At 40.4% G+C, this 22,113-nt stretch overlaps 1 protein-coding gene across 1 annotated transcript in view; it reads right to left on the bottom strand.

Moving 5' to 3' along the window:
• pygl (glycogen phosphorylase L) overlaps positions 1-20,031 on the bottom strand; it is a 101,901-nt gene extending 81,870 nt beyond the window's left edge. The window contains exons 1-2 of the mRNA XM_033027335.1: positions 19,657-20,031; positions 177-278 (exon numbers count right to left, since the gene is read on the bottom strand). Coding sequence (XP_032883226.1) covers positions 177-278; positions 19,657-19,890 — 336 coding nt within the window. The 5' untranslated portion in view covers positions 19,891-20,031. The remainder of the gene's footprint in view (positions 1-176; positions 279-19,656) is intronic.
• Positions 20,032-22,113: the final 2,082 nt, after the last annotated feature.

Raw genomic sequence — 22,113 nt, 5'->3', positions numbered from 1 at the left:
GCTGTCTCTGATTGTTCAATGTAAAACTTGGCAGCCACACCTAGGCTGTAATGATTAAAAAGTGAATATGCCTAATTGCTGTTGCGCAAATTTCTCACAAAGCAAGTGTTTGAAGAACCGGCAAATATTATACCATTTTGTCAAATTCTTTGTTTAAAACAAAATCTTTTACTGACCTGATACATGGCTTCATCGCATGAACTTTCCAGACCTAAATTAATCATCGTATTTTGCAAGGTACGACCCATGTAGAACTCCAGAGACAAATAGTAAATCCGCTGAAAAATACATTATCAGTCATTTATCATTTGCAAATTATACAGCAAAACTAATTTAGAATTTTTAGCTGTATTTCCAAACTTATTTATAGAATCAAATATAGCCCATTGTACCTCTGTCTACTCTTTGAAAGACTATCCAGTTAATTCCATGCCCCTATTATTTGCCTGTTGCCCTGAAACTTTCTTCTTTTTTAGAAAGTATCCATTGATATCTTGATTGTTCAAATCTAGTTCCATTAGCCTCTCTGGTGGTAGGTTCCTTATCATACCTTTGAGTGAAAAAGACACTGCTGATACGTTGCTATTGGTTATAAATCTTCCCATCAATGAAAACTTTGTTTTCCTATCAAAAGCCCTCATAATTTTGAATGGCTCCACTAAATTCATACTACTCTTCGCTGCATGGATGGAAATAATCCCAGTTTCTCTCCAAAGAACTTCAACTCAAGCGTAGTGAGGTTTACTGCCATATGTTCAAGCGAATATTCAGGCGACTGTTAAGTCACTGGGAGTCGCCTGAAAAACCGGCAACTGGAACGGCGACTGTCAGAGTGGAACACACACACACATCGCTTCCTTCACCAGCCTGTTATGCAGGCGGCGGACAGGGCAAGCGGGGGGAGCGCTGTCAAGAGTGAAATTCACATGGTGCAAAGCCAAGGTGATACAGACACACACTGCGATGAACACAGTGTACGGTAAGTCCTTTAAAAGAGGGGGGAGAGGGGGAGGGAAGGAGGGAGAAGGAGTGGAGACAACTTTTAAAAAGCCACAGATACACGGCTGTGAAGCTCGGCGGACATTAACATTACCGAATGGCTCCACTATCCTTGGTTCTGAGAACTACTGCTTACATTTATTTTCCCCAATGAGCCAATGAAATTCACCGGTCAGCACCGGCTACAACCTACGAGAACCTATGAGAACCTTCAACCTCCTGGCAAAGCCACTAGGACCTCCTGGCAACCCACCTACGGCATGAAAATTCTCGCTACGCTCCACGGCAACTTCATTCTGGTCGGCGCTCATTTTTCAACGGTGAAAAATTCGCAGCGACCATAATGAGGCCACGACTAGTTTCCGAATGCTGGAAATCCTCACGACCATGAAGGCGACTACCCAGCAACCACTCGCGAACATGTGGCGACCATGTGGCGACCACATAGTCTCCTGCTCCCGCCTAAAAAGTCGCCTAAGTGGGACAGGTCCATATCAATGGAAATCTTACTTGTAGGTGCATCACTGGCAAGACTCAGCGAACACAAAAAAACATAAATTATCCATAAATTACGCATTAATTTGGCAAGTAAAAAGATAAAAAGGCAGTTTTAAAAAGCAAAGGCGAAAAACAGGTCCAGCCACAATTTTACTCACTATCTGCAAACTTGCTAATTTTGCCATGTACATTCACATCCAAATAATTGATATAGATGACAAACAGTAAAGGGCCCAGCACAAACCCTGAGGCACACCACTAGTCACAAGCCTCCAATCCAAGAGGCATTCTTCCACCATCACCCTCTGCTTCCATGAAGCCAATTTTCTATCCATTCAGCTTTCTCTCCCTGGATCCCATCCAATCTAACCAGAACAGCCTACCATGTGGAACTATGTTGAGTGCTATGCTGAACTCCATATATACATCTACAACTCTGCCTTAGTCAACCTTTTTGGTCACATCTTCAAAAAACTTTTCAGATGTGTGAGACACCACCTCCCACGTACAAAACCATGCTGACTATCCCTAATCAGCCCTAAATACATGTATATTGGAATGTCCTCTCTAATTTCCCACAATGCCCTTGGATATATCAGATCAGGCCTTGGAGATTGATCTACCTTCATACACGATAGTACCTTCAGCACCTCTTCAACCATAACACTGACTGCTCTCAATACACTTCTATTGACTGACCCAAGTTCCTCCATCCTCCTGTCTTTCTCCTTGGTAAAAACAGAGATTTATAAAACCTCTTGGGATTGTCTTTTAAATAACTGACTTTGCAAGTAAATACAGTGCATTCAGAAAGTATTCAGACCCCAGCACTTTTTCCACATTTTGTTATGTTATTGCCTTATTTTAAAATGGGCTAAATTCATGTTTTTATCATCTATCTACACACAATACCCCAGAATGAAGAATCAAAAACAGATGTTTAGAAATTTTTGCAAAGTAATAAAAAAGTAACTAAAATATCACATTTAAATGACTTAATAAACACAGGCCTGAAGTTTAAATCATCTTTAATCATAACATAGTAGCGTGGTACAGTAGGTTGTTAGTTCATCACTACTGCTTCCATGACTACCTAATGTAGGAAATGGGTGTTAATATAAAGTGTACAGTAAGGTGGAGTTAATAATGCTATACTACTCTGATTGGTTCACAAGCAATAACCAATCTACCCATAAGTATTCAGAACCTTTGCAATGACACACAAAATTGAGCTTTTCATCCTGATTACATTGATTATCCTTCAGATGTTTCTACAACTTGATTGGAGTCCACCAGTGGTAACTTAAATTGATTGGACATGATTTGGAAAAGCACACACCTGTCTAGATAAGGTCCCACAGTCGACAGTGCATGTCAGAGCAAAAACCAAGCCATGAAGACGAAAGAATTGTCTGCAGACCTCCGAGACAGGATTGTGTAGAGACACAGATCTGGGGAAGGGTATAAAACACTTTCTGCATCATTGCAGGTCCCGAAGAGCACAGTGGCCTCTGTCATTCTTAAATGGAAGAACTTTGTAACCACCAGGACTCTTCATAGAGCTGGCCGCCTTGCCAAACTGAGCAGTTTGGGGAGAAGGGCCTTGGTCAGGGAGGTGACTGTAAGACCCTGTTGTGGCTAGCACAATGAATACACGTCCAACATCGACGACACCTTGTAAGAAGAGTTCATTTCAACAACCAACAGAAACTACTCGAAGGTCACTTGTCATCAGTCACAAGGCCCAGGCAAAACGGGCAGCTTCTACTCCTGGCTTCCAGAAGGCACTGGCATTTACACATTGATGCTGAGTATAAATGTTTCAAGATGGCACTAGCATTTACATCACATCTCCCCCTTCAACTTTGGGGTCACAAATTCATGTACAATACAAACTATCTTCAATGCTAATAAATTTAACCTTTAATCAATTTAATGTGGATAAAGTACCACAATTAACACAGTGCTCTTTATACATCGAACATTATACCACAATATCATTGCCTAACTATTTTACATAAATCGAGTTGGGGGTATTGACAATTACCCACTTCTCGTGCGAGTCGTATTTCCGACTTCGTCTGTGTTGTATTTCTGTTGTGTGTGTGAGTGTGGCTTGGCACGCTGCGAGCAGGTTCCACCACCACATTACCTTGTGATGCTGGCTGTGATTGTTCTCGAGTCTGGGAGACTTTTCAATTAAGTATGCTGTCTATTTTTCTTGCCGGACAGCCAGTTGCAGTCCCATGGGAGGGACAGGATGGGGCTGTAGGAGCGATAAAGGCAACGGCAATTTGTTTCTTATCAGTCTACTGTTCAGTAGCTGTGAGGGGGCATAACCGCATGTCCCGTCCAGGGGGGTGTTGTGGTATTCGAGGTTGGCATACATCGGGTCACGGTCGCCACGTTTGGCTTTCTTCATATTTTTTTATGGTTTGCACACAGCGCTCCACCTGCCCATTGCTGTGGATATATGGGGCTTGAGGTGACATGGGCAAATTCCCATTCATCCTTGAACTTGCGAAACTCGGCACAGTCAAATTGTCTCGTGTTGTCTGACATCACCAAGTCAGGAATGCTATTCCTGGAAAACATGCCCTTCATCTCTCGTATCACCGAATGTGACGTCATGTCTGGTAGTTGCGATATTTCTGGGGACTTGGAAGATAGTCCACTACTAGCAAATGGTCTATTCCATCCAGATGGAAGATGTCTGCCCCAACTTTAGACCTCGGTCTGCTGGGGATGAAGTGCAGTTGTAGCAGCTCGGTTGCTTGTGCTTTCCTAGTCGCCTAGAGCAAGTTCCCACTGTGTCCTCGATCTGCGCATTCATTCCTGGCCACGCAAATAAATTGCGGGCTCGTTGTTTCATTTTCACTACTCCCAGATGTGATTCATGTAGCGCATTCAGCATCTGCCGGCGCATGCTTTGGGGAACGCCGATTCTGTTTTCCCTAAGACTAATCCGTCTACTTCAACCAGCTCGTCATGGTATGCAGGAAACGGATTCAAGTCCGAGGGCAGATCACGCCTGTTACTTGGCCAACCCTTTTTTATGTACTCGCGCAGCAGTGTTAGGGTTTGATCTTTTTCTGTTTCAGCCTTGAACTGCACAAGGTGCTCGTCTGACATGTGTAGGATGGCTTCTGCAGCATGTATCACGTACGGCAGTTTGAGGTGCTTTTCCGTAGGCGTGCTTGCACTGGACTGCCGGCTCAGTGCGTCGGGGACAAACATTTAATGTCTCGGCTTCCACCATCTCTCCAGGTCGTACCGTAGCAGGTGCATTCGCATGCACTGGAGTCTGGGGTTTAGTTTGTGTAGCAGCTTAGCGAGCAAGCCTACTAATGGCTTGTGGTCAGTAAGGATTACTGTGGGCTGATCGACAATGAAGTCATGAAACTTTCTGCAAAAGTACAATATGGCGCACAGCTCCTTCTCTATAGTCGCATAGTTGCTCTTGGCCGTGTTCACACACTGTGATGCGTAGGCAACAGGCCTCTCGTCTTGCATTAGGGCCGCTCCAAATCTGCTGTTGGAAGCATCTGTGGCAATTGTAACGGGCGCATTCACATCGTACAGTTTGAGCATGGGTGTCGATGTGAGAAGACGCTTCAGCTTGTCTACTGCATGTCTGCTCAAAATGCCACTACACCCTTTTCTGTTAGCTGTCTAAGTGGGGCAGTGATCTCCGAAAGGTTTGGAATAAACTTGGCCATGTATGTCAAAGAACGTTTGCACTTCAGCCTTGTTTGTCGGGTATGGCATTTGTAGCACACGACTGACACAAGATGGGCTTGGTGACACGCTTGCTTGCGAGATGACGTGTCCCACATATTCAATCTCGTTTGAGCGCATTACCGATTTTCTGGGATTGAGCTTTAGGCTGGACCGTTTCACACGCGCGAGTAGGACTTTCACCCTTGTGTCATGCTGGGTTGCGTTCTCACCCCAAATGAGAATGTCGTCAACAACTATCTCCACCCCTTCTAAATCACCGAACTCTTCCTGCATCGCACGCTGCCAAATCTCACTTGCAGATGAGATTCCAAATGGAAGCATGAGGCATCGGTATCTCCCAAAAGGAGCATTAAATGTGGTCAGACGCGAGCTGTCGTTGCTCAGTGGGAACTGCCAGTACCCACTTGTAGCATCAAATTTCGAGAACCATTTTGCCTTCGTCATGCGGGCTGCAATGTTCTCGAACGTCGGCATCGGGAAATGCTCGATCCGAAAGGCCGCATTGAGGTCACGCGGGTCAAGGCATATGCGGACTTCGCCATTAGGATTGCTAACAACAGTCATTGAATTCACCCAATCTGTCGGTTCGCTCACGGGCTTTATGACCCAACATTTCCATGCGTTCTAATTCGGCTTTGACCTTATCCCTGAGCTTATCCACGGGATAGTGTAGGGCGGGTTTTGTTCAGGTTGCACGTTTTCATGCTGCGCTATGTTATACACATGTTTTCTTAGCCTTCCCAGCCCTTGGAAAAGCTCACGGTTTTCCTCAATGTTTTTCGCAGTGTATGATGGGCTCGCATTCACACCATCAACCACCTCATTTTGCACAAGAAGCCCGAACTTCTCACGTGCTTCCCAAATATGGGTTTCGCATCCCCCCTCACTATTTGAAAATATATTCCGTCTAACCTAATTTAACGTTCCCCTTTGTCTGGCCCACAGGCTTCATGGTGTGTTAAGAGTACGACCTTAGTTACATTAGTGTTCATTAAGGCAAGACCAGTCTTTCTGAACAAGTTCTCTGGCAGTATGTCAAATTGAGCTTCAGAGTCAAGTTTGAACTCAATGTCCACCTTGTTAATGCTGCCCAGCTGTCCCCATTCACACGTCGAATCAATCGCGGCATCAATGTAGAATGCATCAACGTCGTCGTTCACTGGCTCAGGTTGCGGTGAAGCGGTCATCTCGAACTCTATGTCGCGGACGTCACGGCTCCTGTCCCTGGCCTTCTGTCTGATTAGCCGATCATGTTGTCGGGAACGTGGACGGCTGTTGGGCGCTCTATTTCTCAGGCAATCGGGGGATCCGGAGAAATGTCTGATCTTTCCGCATGTGTGACATCTCATGTCCTGAGCGGGGCAGTAGTTGGTTTTATGCACATGGGTGCATGACCGGCAGATGGCATAATTACCATGATTACGGGTTTCTGTATGTGTTGGCTGGGTCGCGAATCCCTGCCTCGGCCCCATGGCCGACTGCCGCTGTCTCGTTTGAAGTAATCAACTGTCTCTTCGGAGGCGATGGCGGTTGGGGCAATCTGTTTCATGTGCTCGGCTGATGCTTCGGCGATCATACACATGTCTACATTTTTTCAATGTTAAGTCATTGCATTGAAGTAGTTTCTCCAGGAGCGGCTGGCTGGTGATGCCACAGACTATTCTGTCAAGCAGCAACGAATCATGCAGACTGCCAAATTCGCAATCATTAGCTAAAGACTTCACTGCAGTCAGATAGCTGGAGAAGGTCTCCCCTTGCCACTGATTACATGTATTAAAGATGTATTTTGTGACAGTTAAGTTATTTTTTGATTCACAGTATGTCTGGAACTTCTCCTTCAGCGGTTATATTTTGTCACATTTACCGGGGCGAACTGAAAGGTCTCATAAATCTGCTGAGCAGCCGGCCCCGCCACGTGGAGGAATATTGCACACCAAATCTTATCTGGCTTACTCGTCAGCTCTGTTTCTGTCTCGTACAGCTGGAATACCCTTATCCAGTCCTTACAATTCTTGGCTGTTCCCTTGTATGGAAGAGTGGTCAGTCCTGCGATTTTGTTTACTCTGACACCATGTAATGTCTGCTGTAAGATCCTGTTGTGGCTAGCACAATGAATACATGCCCGACACCGACGACATTTTGCAAGAAGAGTTTATTTCCACAACCAACAGAAACTACTAGAAGGTTACTCGTCATCAGTCACAAGGTCCAGGCAAAACTAGCAGCTTCTACTCCTGGCCTCCAGAGGGCACTGGCATTTACACATTGATGATGAGTACAAATGTTTTTTTTGTTTTTTTTTTGAAAATATTTTTTATTGGAGATAGGTACATAACCTATTTACATTACAGTCTTACATTTTTAAATTGATAATATTGTCAATTATTATTACATTGTCTCCAATACCTTTTGCCTTTTTCTTCCTTTTTTTTTTTTTTTAAACTAGATAGAACTAAAGAGATAGATGAAGTAAAGAAAGAAAAGAAAGAGAAGAAAAACAAAAACAAAAAACAAACAAAACAAAAAAAAAAGGAAAAAGATAGTTAAAGAAGAATGGAAAAATTTATTAAAATAAAAAACTTCATTCGAGATATATTCGTACATTTCAGAGTATAGCATTTCATCCATTTTATAGCCCGTGCTAGTCAGGTTCCTGTGCTGAACTATTCTGACCCTTTACGTAATCAATAAAAGGAGACCATGTTCCAACGAATAATTCCTGTTTGTCCAACAGGGAAAATCTGATTCTTTCCACGTTTAAGGTCTCCGTCATTTCTATAATCCACATTTTGATTGTGGGGGCCGTAGGGCCTTTCCAAAATTTTAGAATTAATTTTTTTCCTGTTATTAAACTATAATCAATAAAGTTTCTTTGTGTTGTTCTAAATGTTTGATTTAATTCTAATATTCCGAGTATTATTAATTTTGGATCTGGGTCCAATTGTGTGTTGGTTACTTTAGATATTATACTGAAAATATTTACCCAGAATTTTTTAATTTTTATACAGTTTGCAAACATATGAGATAATGTAGCTTCTAAATGTTGACATTTATCACATATAGGTGAGATATGTTGAAAAATGTTATGTAGTTTTGTTTTTGAATAATGTAACCTATGTATTACTTTAAATTGTATTAGAGAATGTCTGGCGTTTAGTGAACACTGATGTATGTGTTGCAAACTTTCTTCCCAAGTATCTTTCGTTATTACTTGATTTAATTCTTTTTCCCATGTTTGTCTGTGTAAGTCCGTCGTAGGAATGTCACTGTCTAATAAGATATTATATATATAAGGTATTAATTTTTCTGTATTAGGATGTTTGTTCCAACATTCATCAAGAATTTCTGAATTTCTAATTCGAAAATTTTGAGAGTTCGATTTTACATAATCTCTAAGTTGAAGATATCTGAAATAATCATTTCCTCGAAGTCCATAAGTCTGTTGCAACTCCTGAAATGTCAGAAAAGTGCCTTCCTTGTAAAGTTGTCCCATATTTTTAATTCCATAATTCTTCCATTGTGTAAAACCCCCGTCCAACCATGAAGGCTTAAACAAAGGATTATTCACAATTGGAAGAAAAAGTGATAAATTATCTAATTTTAATGTCTTTTTTAATTGTTTCCAAATTCGTATAGCACTAAATATTATAGGGTTTTCCCTATAAATTTTTTTGTTTAATTTAGACGTAGCAAATAATATCGAACCGATATCAAAAGGTAAACAATCTTCCTTTTCCATTTTTAACCAGTCTGGTTGATGATCTATTTCTTCCAACCAGAAATTCATATTTTTAATATTAACTGCCCAGAAATAAAACAAAAAGTTGGGTAAAACCAAGCCTCCATTTATTTTTGATTTACACAAGTGTCTTTTGTTTATCCTATGATTCTTATAATCCCAGATAAAATCATTAACAATAGAGTCCAATTTTTTTTTAAAGTTTTTTGCCAGATATATCGGAATTGTCTGAAAAAGGTATAATATTTGCGGTAAAAAAATCATTTTTATGGCATTAATTTTGCCAACCATTGAGATAGGAAGTGTTTTCCAGTATTGAATATTCTTATGTAGTTTGTTCAGTAATGGGGGAAAATTTGCTTTAAATAATGATGTATATATCTTAGTTACATAAATACCTAGATATTTAAATTTTTCATTTACTATTTTAAATGGAAATTGTTGTATTATCTGTTTGTTATGTTCCCTTATTGGCATAATTTCACTTTTATTCCAATTTATTCTGTATCCTGAAAGTGAACCAAATTGGGTTATTAGCTTTAATAAGTTTGGAATACTAATTTCTGGTTTTGTAATGTAAATTAATACATCATCTGCGTATAGAGAAATTTTATTCACTGTGTCCTTTGTGTTATACCCATGTATTTCCGGATGCCCCCTAACTCTTTCTGCCAGTGGCTCAATAGCAAGCGCAAATAATAATGGAGATAACGGGCATCCTTGTCTGCAACCTCTAGATAGGCTAAATTTAGATGACAACCTTTGGTTTGTAAATATTCTAGCCGTGGGATTTGTATATAACAGTTTTATCCATGTACAGAATTTCTCCCCTAGCTGCATATTTTCCATCACCGAAAATAAATAAGACCATTCGACCTGATCAAATGCTTTTTCAGCATCAAGTGAGATTATTGCTAGATCTTCATTAATAATTCTCTTGGAATATATAATATTAAATAATCTTCTTAGATTATAATATGAGTACCGTTTCTGAATAAAGCCTGTTTGGTCAGGGTGTATTAATTTATTCATCACTGTACTTAATCTATGCGCTAGTATTTTAGTTAATATTTTCTGATCTGTGTTTAAAAGTGCAATTGCTCTGTATGATCCCGGGTCTTCCGGATCTTTATCAGCTTTAGGAATAAGTGTTATTATAGATTCATTTAAAGTGTCTGGAAGTTTCTGTTGAGTATAGATATACTCATACAGTCTTTGTAAATGCGGGCAAAGCAAATCATAAATATTTTTATAAAATTCGGAGCCTAAACCATCTGGTCCTACTGCTTTACCATTTTTTAAAGAGCCAATAGACTCCTCAATATCCTTTATCGTAATCTCCCTTTCTAATAATTCTCTATCATTTGAATCTAAACCTTTTAAATTACATTTTATTAAAAAATCTGCTATTCCTTCTGATTCCTTCTACGGTTTTAGTTGAATAAAGGTTATGATAGTATTGGAGAAATCTATCATTTATGTCCTTGGGCATTTTTAATAATTCTCCTGTCTCTGTTCTAATTTTATGAATTGTTTTTTCCCCTTCCATTTTTCGTAACTGACGTGCTAATAGTTTTTGTGGTTTGTCTCCAAATTCAAAATGTAATTGTTTGGTTTTTTGATAAAGTTTTATTACTTGTTCTGAATACATTTTATTTAATTTATATTTCAATACAGCAATTTTATTGTTTTGACGTAGATGGCATTCTCGCATTTTCTATATCTAGTTGCTTGATTTCACTTTCCAATGTTTGTTGCTTAATCCTGTTCTCTTTATTATAAAATGCTTGAGCAGAAATTAATGTACCTCGAACATACGCTTTAAACGTTTCCCACATAAGAGAAGTAGGTGTGTCAGGGTTGTCATTTACCTCAAAAAATATTTGAATCTGTTTAATAATATATTCCTGGCATGATCTTTCGTTCAAAATTTGTGGGTTAAATCTCCAATATGCTTGTTTCTCGGACATTCCATTTAATTTAATCATGAATGTTACAGGTGCGTGATCTGAGATTATAATGTTATGGTATTTTGAATTATAAATAAATGGGATAAACGTAGAGTCAACTAAAAAATAATCTATTCTTGAGTATGTTTTGTGTACTGGTGAGTAAAATGAATATTCCCGTCCAGTTGGGTTTTCTATTCTCCAGACATCCTTAATATTAGTGGTATTAATAAATGAATTTAGAAATACACTTGATTGAGATTTTAATTTTTTTTGCCTTGATGATCTATCTAAGTATGAATCTAATGTACAATTGAAGTCTCCTCCAATTATTAATTTATATTGTGTAAATTCAGGAATTTTATTAAATGTTTTATTAAAAAACGTGGGGTTATCAAAATTAGGCCCATAAACATTAAGAAGAATCACTTTTTCTCCATTTAACTCTCCAATTAATATAATATATCTACCATCAATATCCACTATTGTTGAAGAGTTCGTAAAAGGTATTCCTTTACGAATTAATATCGCAACTCCTCTGGACTTATGGGAAAAGGAGGAATGATATGATTCAGCGATTCACTTAGCTTTAAGTCTATGTTGAGATTCCTTTTTAAGGTGTGTTTCTTGAAGAAATATTATATCTGTTTTGATTAAATTTAGATGTGCCAAAACTTTACCTCTCTTAATTGGTTCATTGATTCCCTTGACATTCCAACTACAAAATGTTATTCCCTGACCCCCTCTTGTCATGTTAACATCTTGCATATTGTTTCTAAGGTGGTCTATAACCGAGCAGAAGGTACAACACATAGAACCTGACCCTGCTCCCGAACCTCAAATAGATGAATTTAAAATCATATACGTCGCTCTTCCGAACACATCTCCTTGTATTAGTCTTATTTTTCCATTCAAACATTAAGTTATAAAAATATATAAAGTGAAAAAAGTGATAGAGTTGATTAGTATAGGGTGAAAAAAAAAGAACTACATCTACAATTAGTGTAGTTAGTGATAGCCACACTAACGTGGCTAGAATTCTAAACACTTCCGTAGCCTTTGTAAGAAAAAAAAATTCCCAGCTCCGTGCCCGAAGAAAAAAAAAGATTATTTCTAACATTCAAATAACTTCTTTGGGAGTAACAAACTTATTTACATACCCATACATACACACACACAATATATATATATATATATATATATATATATATATATACATACATAAGCACGTAACCCTGCAGAAAAGTTCAAGAACAGCAAAAATTCACAACGTTATTATTCTCTACATATCATATTAATTTTTTCGCTAAATCTATAAATTTAATTTTAAATTGAAAAATAAAGAGAAAAACCGTCAAACTTTATTATGACGTAGGCAAATTTACCTCTTGCATATCTTCTATATAATATAAGTATGTAATTCATTTCTACATTAATCGAAGACTATTAATTATTAATCATTGTTATCCATCATATACAGTATTAAATTTTTATGAGAAATGTTAATGTTAATAATTTTAGTGGTAATATGGATATTTAATAAGTATTAGTTGTTACATATATAGTTAGATATGAATATACAGATGATAATAATAATGATTAGTAAACAAAACAAAAAAAAACAAAATTTTTTTTTTTTTTTTAAATACAAAGATCACGGTTTTATCCAATGTCCTCCGTCCATTTCGGTTTCCGAATGTCTTTAAAGCTCTTAAAAGAACTTTAAAGGTCCTTTTAGATCTGGCGGTCCTGTTAGTCCATGACTCCTAAGGAGTAATGTAAATTCTTCAGTCTATGGTCATGTTACCGACTTCTTTGGCATATTCCAGTGCTTTTTCGTGGTCTGTAAAAAAGTGCTCCTTGGACTTGTAGGAGACTCTTAGTCTTGCGGGATAAAGCAAGCCGTATCTCAAATCAGGTACATTCTTCAGTACTCTTTTTGTCTCAGTAAACAGCGCTCTTTTCTTGAAGACTTCTGCCGGATAATCTCGGTAAATACTGAATCTCACACCTTCAAAAAGGAGCTGTCCGCCTCGAACAATTTTCTTCATTATATCGTCAAATTCATGATCCAGTTACACCTTTACGATAATTTGTCTTGGATGGGCATCATCTTGTGTACGACGTCGCTGCGCTCTATGAGCTCGACCGAGTGAAGGTTTTGTGATCCAATTTTAAGGCTTTTTGTAATAGGTCTGCCACAAAATCCCGAGTGCCCATTTCCCTCTCACTTCCTTCTTTCACCCCTACAATTCTTAAAATCTTACGTCTTTGACGCCGCTCCAAATCGGTACATTTATCACTTAATTTGATCACCATATCGGAGAGGCGTTGGTTTTCAGTAAGGAGTTGACTTACAGTTTCCGCACTTGTCGCCGCCCATTTCTCAAGTTCGGTTATCGCTGTTCTATGTTGATCAAGTTCGTGATGAATGGGGTCCACCTCCGTTTTAACCTTCGTTTCCAGTTTCCAGCACTTCCATCTGATCCTTGACCTCTTCCTCCCTCGTCCTCTTCCAGATTTCCAGCATTTGTTGAACGGTAGAATGCATTTCTGCTTTAAAATCTACCTTAAAAGCGTCAAGTTCCTCTTTAAAATTCTCTCCAAAGGTTTTCATTTCGGCAGCGAGAAAGGTTTTAAGATCCTCCATTTCAGACGTTTTCTGTTTCATTTTCTTCGGAGGGTCTTCCTGGGCTGTCGTTGTAACTGAGGCCAAGGCCTCTGTAGGGCCTTCCTCTTCCATCTGCGGTTTCCCTTTAACGGCTTTTTTTTGTGTCACACGGTGGGGGGTACGTTGTAACGACATACCATAAAGTAGCGCGCCTGATGACGTCACGCAGGCAGCCGTTCAGATCGCGATCGCTGCAGGTAAGACACGATTTTCTCCCGTTTTTAGTTTCTTCGGCACGGAGCTAGTTGGCGCTGGACTCAAGCCTCCATAGCGCCACCGGAAGTACAAATGTTTTAAGATGGCACTAGCATTTACATCACAGTGACCAAGATCCCAATGGTCACTCTGACAAAGCTCCAGAGTTCCTCTGTGGAGATGAGAGAACCTTCCAGAAGGACAATTATATCTGCAGCACTCCACCAATTAGGCCTTTATGGTAGAGTGGTCAGATGGAAGCCACTCCTCAGTAAAAGGCACATGACAGCCCGCTTGGAGTTTGCCAAAAGGCATGAGAAGCGAGATTCTCTGGTCTGATGAAAGCAAGATTGAACTCTTTGGCCTGAATGCCAAGCGTCACCAGGCACTGCTCATCACCTGGTCAATACCATACCACAGCCAAGATAATGCAGGAGTGGCTTTGTCACAAGTCTGTGAATGTCCTTGAGTGGCCCAGCCAGAGCCCGAATTTGAACCCGATCAAACATCTCTGGAGGGACTTGAAAATAGCTGTGCATCAATGCTCCCCATCCAACCCGACAGAGCTTGAGAGGATCTGCAGAGAAGAATGGGAGAAATTACCCAAATACAGGTGTGCCAAGCTTGTAGCGTCATACCCAAGAAGACAAGGCTGTTATCGCTGCCAAAGGTGCCTCAACAAAGTACTGAGCAAAGGGTCCGAATACTTATGTAAATGTGATGATTCAGTTATTTATTTTTAACTACTTTGCAAAAATTTCTGAACACCTGTTTTCACTTTTTTATTATGGGGTATTGTGTGTAGATTGATATATAAAAAAAGAATTTAATCCATTTTAGAATAGGACTGTAACAAAATGTGGAAAAGGTGAAGGGGTCTGAATACTTTCTGAATGCACTGTATCAAAGGTAACATGCTACCATCAGAATATTATTTTATACTTTCCTTTGGACTGATACACACCACCATACTATGCTTTCTTGGGACAATTTTGTATACAAGATACATGTTTAATTCTGTGACTTCATCTTTACTAATATTTTATTATCTTTCTCTTTATCAATATTATATATACAATATCAACTGGATTGCCTTAATTATAAAAGCTCAATCAATTTTGTTCATTATTCCTCAACACTGGTTTTCCATCTGTCATATAGATGGCAGACACAAAATGCTGGAGTAACTCAGCGGGACAGGCAGCATCTCTGGAGAAAAGGAATGTGTGATGTTTCGGGTCGAGACCCTTCTTCAGATTGATGTCAGGGGAGTGGGCAGAACAGGAATAGAATGTAGTCAGAGACAGTAAGACTGGTGGGAGAACGGGGGAAGGAATGAAGAGAGAGGGAATGCAAGTGCTATTTTAAGTCCAATATAGATTTGATGTCATATTGTTGTCCTATATTAAAATTTGGAATTGGTTTATTACTGTCACATGCATCAAGATACAGTGAATAACATTATTTTGCATGCAATCGAGGCAAATCATACCATACACATATTTAATGGAATTAAAAACAGGGTTTTGTAATGTAAATTAATTGAAATACTATCTAATGGATGCCACTATGCACCTGCCTCCAAGAATTAATCATGCACCAAGATTCCCAGTGACATCTTACTCAGGCACTTCATAATCGTACTACCAATGTCCCTTTTATCTGATGCGTTTCATCTTTGCTGATATGCGTATTCTGCAGAGTCTTATGAAACCCATTTTTGAACTTCATGCCCAAGTCAAGTCCATGCTGACGTGTTATTTTTTCATATTTTCCTCCAGGTGATGAGTAATCCTGACATGGATCAATGTTTTTTTTAATAATAAATGAGCCCTTAAAAAACTGCAGACACTAAAATCTGAAATATAAAGTCACAGGAAAAACTCAGCAGGTCATGCAGAGCAAAGACTCATCTTCAGAACTGGGAAAGAGAAAAAGGGTAGCTCTAAATTGCATGGACAGTGGAGGGAGTAGTAAGGTGATGGATATGAACAAGGGAGTATTTCTGGATACAATGAATTGCAGATGCTAATTTGCATAAAAAGAAACAAAATGCTGGAGAAACTCAGTGGGTAAAGCAGCATCTTCGGAGAACATGGAGGGGCAAATTTTGTGTCATGACCCTTCTTTAGACTGATTGAAAGAGGAAGGTCAAAGCCTGGCAAGTAATAGGTTGATATAGGGGATGGGTATTTTTGATAGACAGATGTAGACATGGGACAGAAACGAAAAGGCAGAAGGTGTGAGACAAAGAGTTGGGAATAGAAATACACTGATAGGATAACAGTTTGTTGTGGGCGTAAAATATTAATAAGATCATTCAGTCGATGGGTTATGAGTGGAGGGGGGAGTTAGAGAAAAAGTGCATCGACGGAGAAAGTGAACAAGCAGGCAAACAGTTTGAAGATCATTTTTAAGACACAAGTATTGTCTGCTTCCCTGCAGGTTGCTCATCAAGATCAGGATAACCTTTATTCTGAGAGTGAAAATAAAACAGTTTGAAGTTTCCCATTAGTCCTGTAGATTCGGGAGAAATAGGGTTAGTAAAAGCTGGTGGTTCTGTAATCAGAGCTTTTGTTCTTTTGCTCCAATGAGTTGGAAAATTACTAATAATGAGTTGTGAGTATTGCAATATCATTAATGATTCTTATGCCAAAAGAGGGCTGTAATGGCAAATAAAAATTCCTCAAGGACGTCAAGATTAGGGGCAATCGAGTGGTGTGGCTGGTGCTGTTGACTCAGTGCCAGAGACACTGGTTTAATCCTGATCTCGGGTGCTGTCTGTGTGGAGTTTGCACGTTCTCCCTATTACCACATGGGTTTCCTCTGGGTGCTCCAGTTTACTTCCACAACCCATTGACGTGCAGGTTTGTAGGTTAATTGGCCCACTGTAAATTACCCATAGTGTGCAGAGAGTGAATGCAAAAGTGGAATAACATTGAACTTTTTTTTTTTTTTAATTAGGTTTTATTATTATTTTCATGTGCACTGAGGTGGTCACAGACCTCCATCATGAATATTGCTCTTCCACCATAACTCTGTCAGTAAACCAGTTCTGAATCCATACGACCAAGTCACCGTTAATCCATTGTATTTTAATCTTCTGGATCAGCCTACTATGGAGGATAGACAATATTTTACGTAAACACAATCATGCCAAACTCAAGTATCATATGTTCCAGACTCTGATGGTGGGTTCTTTCAAGCTTCTGTATCTTCTGCCTGATGGTAGGAGGGAGAAGGTATGACCAGGGTGGAAATGATCTTTGTTTATATTGGCTGTTTTCCTGAGGCAGAGTGAAATGTAGATTGAGTCATTGGTGGGGAATCTGGTCTGTTTGATGGACGGCTACAACCACAGCTATCTGCAATTTTGTGAAGTCTTGGGCGGAGCTTGTTGCAAACCAAGTTGTGATGCAACTCGACATTATGCTTTCAAGGATGCATGTATGGAACTTTGTACGGGTCATTGGAGAAATGCCAATTTTTTCTCAGTCTGCTGACAAAGTAAAGTTGGTGTACCTTCTTGGGACGGAGGGCCTATTCCTGTTTTGTATTGTTCTATAGAACATGGAACAGCACAGCACAATAACAGGCCTTTCAACCCACAATATATGTGCTGAACATGATGCCAACATCTCTTTTCTACTTGCCAATAATCCATATTACCTCTATTCCCAGTGTATCCATCTGTCTACCTAAAGGTCCCTTAAATGAGACTATCATTTGCTTTGCACCTCTCCTTTAAACGTTGGCCCTCTCACCATAGCCATCTAGAATTTGATTTTTCCATCCTGGGAAAAACAGGTTCAGATTATCTACCTTCTCTATGCCTCCCATAATTGTATATGTCTATCAGGTTTTGCCACAATTTCCAGCGTTCCAGAGAAAACAATACAATTTGTCAAACCCCTCCCTGTGGCTAATGCCACTTAATCCAGGCATCATTCCACAAAACCTCCTCCACAGCCCGTCAAAAGCCTCCACATCCTCCTGGTAGCGGGTCAACCAAAACTGCACATAACACTCCAAATGCAGCCCAATCAAAGTCCCAAAAAGCTGCGTCATGATTTCCTGACTCAGTCTCAACCTATGAAAGCAGGCATACCATCCGCCATCTTTCTCACTCTATCTATTTGTGTTGCCACTTTCAGGGATTATGGACTTGGACCCCAAGATCCCTCTGTACATCAATGCGGTTATGCCATTAATTTTACATTTTCCCCATAAGTTCGACCTTCCAAAGTTCAACACCTCGTACTCAGATTAAACTTCAACTGCCACATCCGCCCATTTCTGCAGCTGACCTATATCCCGTTGTATACCTTGACAGCCTTCCTCAGTCCATACGACCAAGTCACCATTAATCCATTGCATCTTAATCTTCAGGATCAGCCTACTCTGGAGGACTTTATCAAATGCCTAACTGAAATCCACATAGACAAAATCCACGGTCCAACCCACATCAATCATCTTCGTCCATGTTCATCACCCTTGATATAGCGATGTTACAAAACCTACCTTCAGTGGCACTGCAGATTTGTCACGGGCTGTGTGCGCTACTTTGGCGCCTTTGAGGCAGGGGGGGGGGCGGGATTAAAATGCAGGTTTGTATCGCTTGTCGGAAAGGGATTTCCTCGGGTTGCTAGTCGATGAAGAAAAATCAATCGAACTTCCATTCCCGGATTTAAAAAAAAATGTTTTTAATTAAATCGCTGGACAATTTAATAGTTGGATTAAAGTAAAAAGCGACTTCTAACGCCCTCAACATGACGGATCGCAAAAACAGGACAAAACAAAGAGTAAGTCGTTTATAATACATATAATCTTGCTTCTTGGGGTGGCTTTAATCTAATTTTACTTTGCGAAAATGTTATTTGGGCCCCATATGATTCGGCAGTGTCTTTCTTGCCGATATAGGGTTCAAATGCACGGCAAATGCAACGTTCAAATCGACCACATTCCAGAAACACCCATTCGCAAGATGATTTAAATACTCTTTTTTTTCCCGACAATCATGTCATAAGAGCATCTAAATATATTTTGTGTAATTGTCTATCCATAGTCAATATTTTTATACTAAATATCCACAACAGGGATATTGTGCAAAAGAATATTTTCTTATTAGTTACAATCTGAGGAGTAAGGTGATGCTACTGATTATGATATGCCAATGTACCAGCTAGCAACTGATCTTCTCCATAAAGACTTGGTCTGTTGCTAGAAATTGTAATTTATTTACCTATCTGTTACAGACTTGCAGCATATAAAACAATAATATTAAACTTCTGATCTTAAAAATATCACATTTTTGAATTTTCAAGGCAGTCTGGGAGTTTATTACTATTTCCAACAGTCAATTTTGTAATTAGCTACAATTAGGTAACTAACTAATTATATGCTTTAAGTTCAGGTCATCCAAGTAAGATGTTTTATATTTGTTTCAAAATGCTTCAATCTATAATAACTGAAAATTTCATTCAATTCTCTTAATTTTTAAGAAAGTTATGGGCTTTGTTTTGTCCACGATCTCAGCTTTTGTGTTAAGTCAATTTCCGAGTATGGAAATGGCCCTAACCTTTTTAATACTGAAGATATGAAAATGAATTAGGTGTCAAATTAAACTTCTTTTTATGCTTTATCTGATGGGATAAATTGCAGACTTGATTTTTAAAATCTCAAAATGTTATAACATTGCTACTTGATAGATACAAAAAGCTGGTGGTCAGGCAGTATCTCTGGAGAAAAGGAACAGGTGACGTTTCGGGTCGAGACACTTCTTCAGACCCTTGAGCCTGTGCTTGCCCATTTCCTGGGCTCCTGCTGGTGTGAAGGATCATTGTGCAACTCGATGTGCTTTTTACCTTTGGGTTATTCTCGAAGTAGTATTGTTGGGTGCGTATCCAGCGTCCCACAAGATGGTCGCGGACGATGTGGGCCAGGGCGAAGTAGTAGTCCCTCGTGTTGGCCACGTTGCGGTCCTTCGCCAGCGTGAAATGCAGGTGCCGGTTAAACCCAAGTTTCAACCCCGCCACATTCTCCAAAGTGGCGATGCCGCTAATGGAGATCTGTTTCCTCCTCTCGTCCGTCTTGGCCATTCCCGCTGGCTGGCTGGCTGGCTACCGCCCGCACTGCACCGCACCCACCACGCGAGCTTTAGCAGTTCGGCCGTTTGTTTCAAACTGCCGCCACACAGCAGCCGTCCGCCGGCCTTTCACCTGTCAATCACACAAGGCCCCGCCCTGTTGCAGCGGGCCTATCCTGTCAATCACATCGGGCCCCGCCCACGTGTCAGTACCAGCCCAATGGCGTCGACACGAATCGGCCAATGGCGTCGGGCCCCACCCAACTGTGGGCGTCGGTTGTGCCGCGTGCCCGTCAAGCGTCAAGCCTCAAGCGTCGGAGGAAAACTGGGGCCGATCGGTCAGTCAGCTAGATTTCTACCAAAGGCTCGGGTTACATGGTACCACCGTAGGGATGAAAATGCCCGAACGTTTCCACCCTACAATTTTTCTTTTAATATAAATAACGAAAGCAACTACTAAATTCAGCCAGAAAATAAATAGCAAAACAAAACAAGAACGCGAAAACAACGGATTGCCGCTGTGGGGAGAGATACAAAGTTAAATAATTCGTCTTGTTGCTCATCAATAAGGAATCACCCTGATTCTGAAGAAGGGTCTCGACCCGAAACGTTACCTATTCCTTTTCACCAGAGCTGCTGCCCGACCCGCTGAGGTAATCCTTCATTTTTGGTCTGTCTTCCCATAAGAAATCTTAACTCCTGCGGTAAGTGGAGTCCTGCTTTTCCATTTCATTTTTGTTAAAAATGGAACAGGGGGAAATCTACCGCCATGGATTGGATTGTGGTTAATAAATACATGAATGAGTGCACGTATATCATGTGATATGACATTACATAGAAACATAGAAATTAGGTGCAGGAGTAGGCCATTCGGCCCTTCGAGCCTGCACCGCCATTCAATATGATCATGGCTGATCATCCAACTCAGTATCCCGTACGTGCCTTCTCTCCATACCCTCTGATCCCCTTAGCCACAAGGGCCACTTCTAACCCTCTTAAATATAGCCAATGAACTGGCCTCGACTACCCTCTGTGGCAGAGAGTTCCAGAGATTCACCACTGTGTGAAAAAAGTTCTTCTCATCTCGGTTTTAAAGGATTTAAACCCTTATCCTTCAGCTGTGACCCCTTGTCCTGGACTTCCCCAACATCGGGAGCAATCTTCCTGCATCTAGCCTGTCCAACCCCTTAAGAATTTTATAAGTTTCTATAAGATCCCCTCTCAATCTCCTAAATTCTAGAGAGTATAAACCAAGTCTATCCAGTCTTTCTTCATAAGACAGTCCTGACATCCCAGGAATCAGTCTGGTGAACCTTCTCTGCACTCCCTCTATGGCAATAATGTCCTTCCTCAGATTTGGAGACCAAAACTGTATGCAATACTCCAGGTGTGGTCTCACCAAGACCCTGTACAACTGCAGTAGAACCTCCCTGCTCCTATACTCAAATCCTTTTGCTATGAAAGCTAACATACCATTCGCTTTCTTCACTGCCTGCTGCACCTGCATGCCTGACACCCAGGTCTCGCTGCATCTCCCCTTTTCCTAGTCGGCCACCATTTAGATAATAGTCTGCTTTCCTGTTTTTGCCACCAAAATGGATAACCTCACATTTATCCACCTTATACTGCATCTGCCAAACATTTGCCCACTCACCCAGCCTATCCAAGTCACCTTGCAGTCTCCTAGCATCCTCCTCACAGCTAGCACTGCCCCCCAGCTTAGTGTCATCCGCAAACGTGGAGATATTGCCTTCAATTCCCTCATCCAGATCATTAATATATATTGTAAATAGCTGGGGTCCCAGCACTGAGCCTTGCGGTACCCCACTAGTCATTGCCTGCCATTGTGAAAAGGACCCGTTTACTCCTACTCTTTGCTTCCTGTTTGCCAACCAGTTCTCTATCCACATCAATACTGAACCCCCAATGCCGTGTGCTTTAAGTTTGTATACTAATCTCTTATGTGGGACCTTGTCGAAAGCCTTCTGGAAGTCCAGATACACCACATCCACTGGTTCTCCCCTATCCACGCTACTAGTTACATCCTCGAAAAATTCTATAAGATTCGTCAGACATGATTTACCTTTTGTAAATCCATGCTGACTTTGTCCAATGATTTCACCACTTTCCAAATGTGCTGCTATCCCATCTTTAATAACTGACTCTAGCAGTTTCCCCACTACCGATGTTAGACTAACTGGTCTGTAATTCCCCGTTTTCTCTCTCCCTCCCTTCT

The sequence above is a fragment of the Amblyraja radiata genome, chromosome 9 (genome assembly GCF_010909765.2).
Source record: "Amblyraja radiata isolate CabotCenter1 chromosome 9, sAmbRad1.1.pri, whole genome shotgun sequence".
NCBI classification, from domain to species: domain Eukaryota; kingdom Metazoa; phylum Chordata; class Chondrichthyes; order Rajiformes; family Rajidae; genus Amblyraja; species Amblyraja radiata.
The sequence above is the reverse complement of the archived record's forward strand: the minus strand, read 5'-3'. Positions and strand labels throughout refer to the sequence as shown.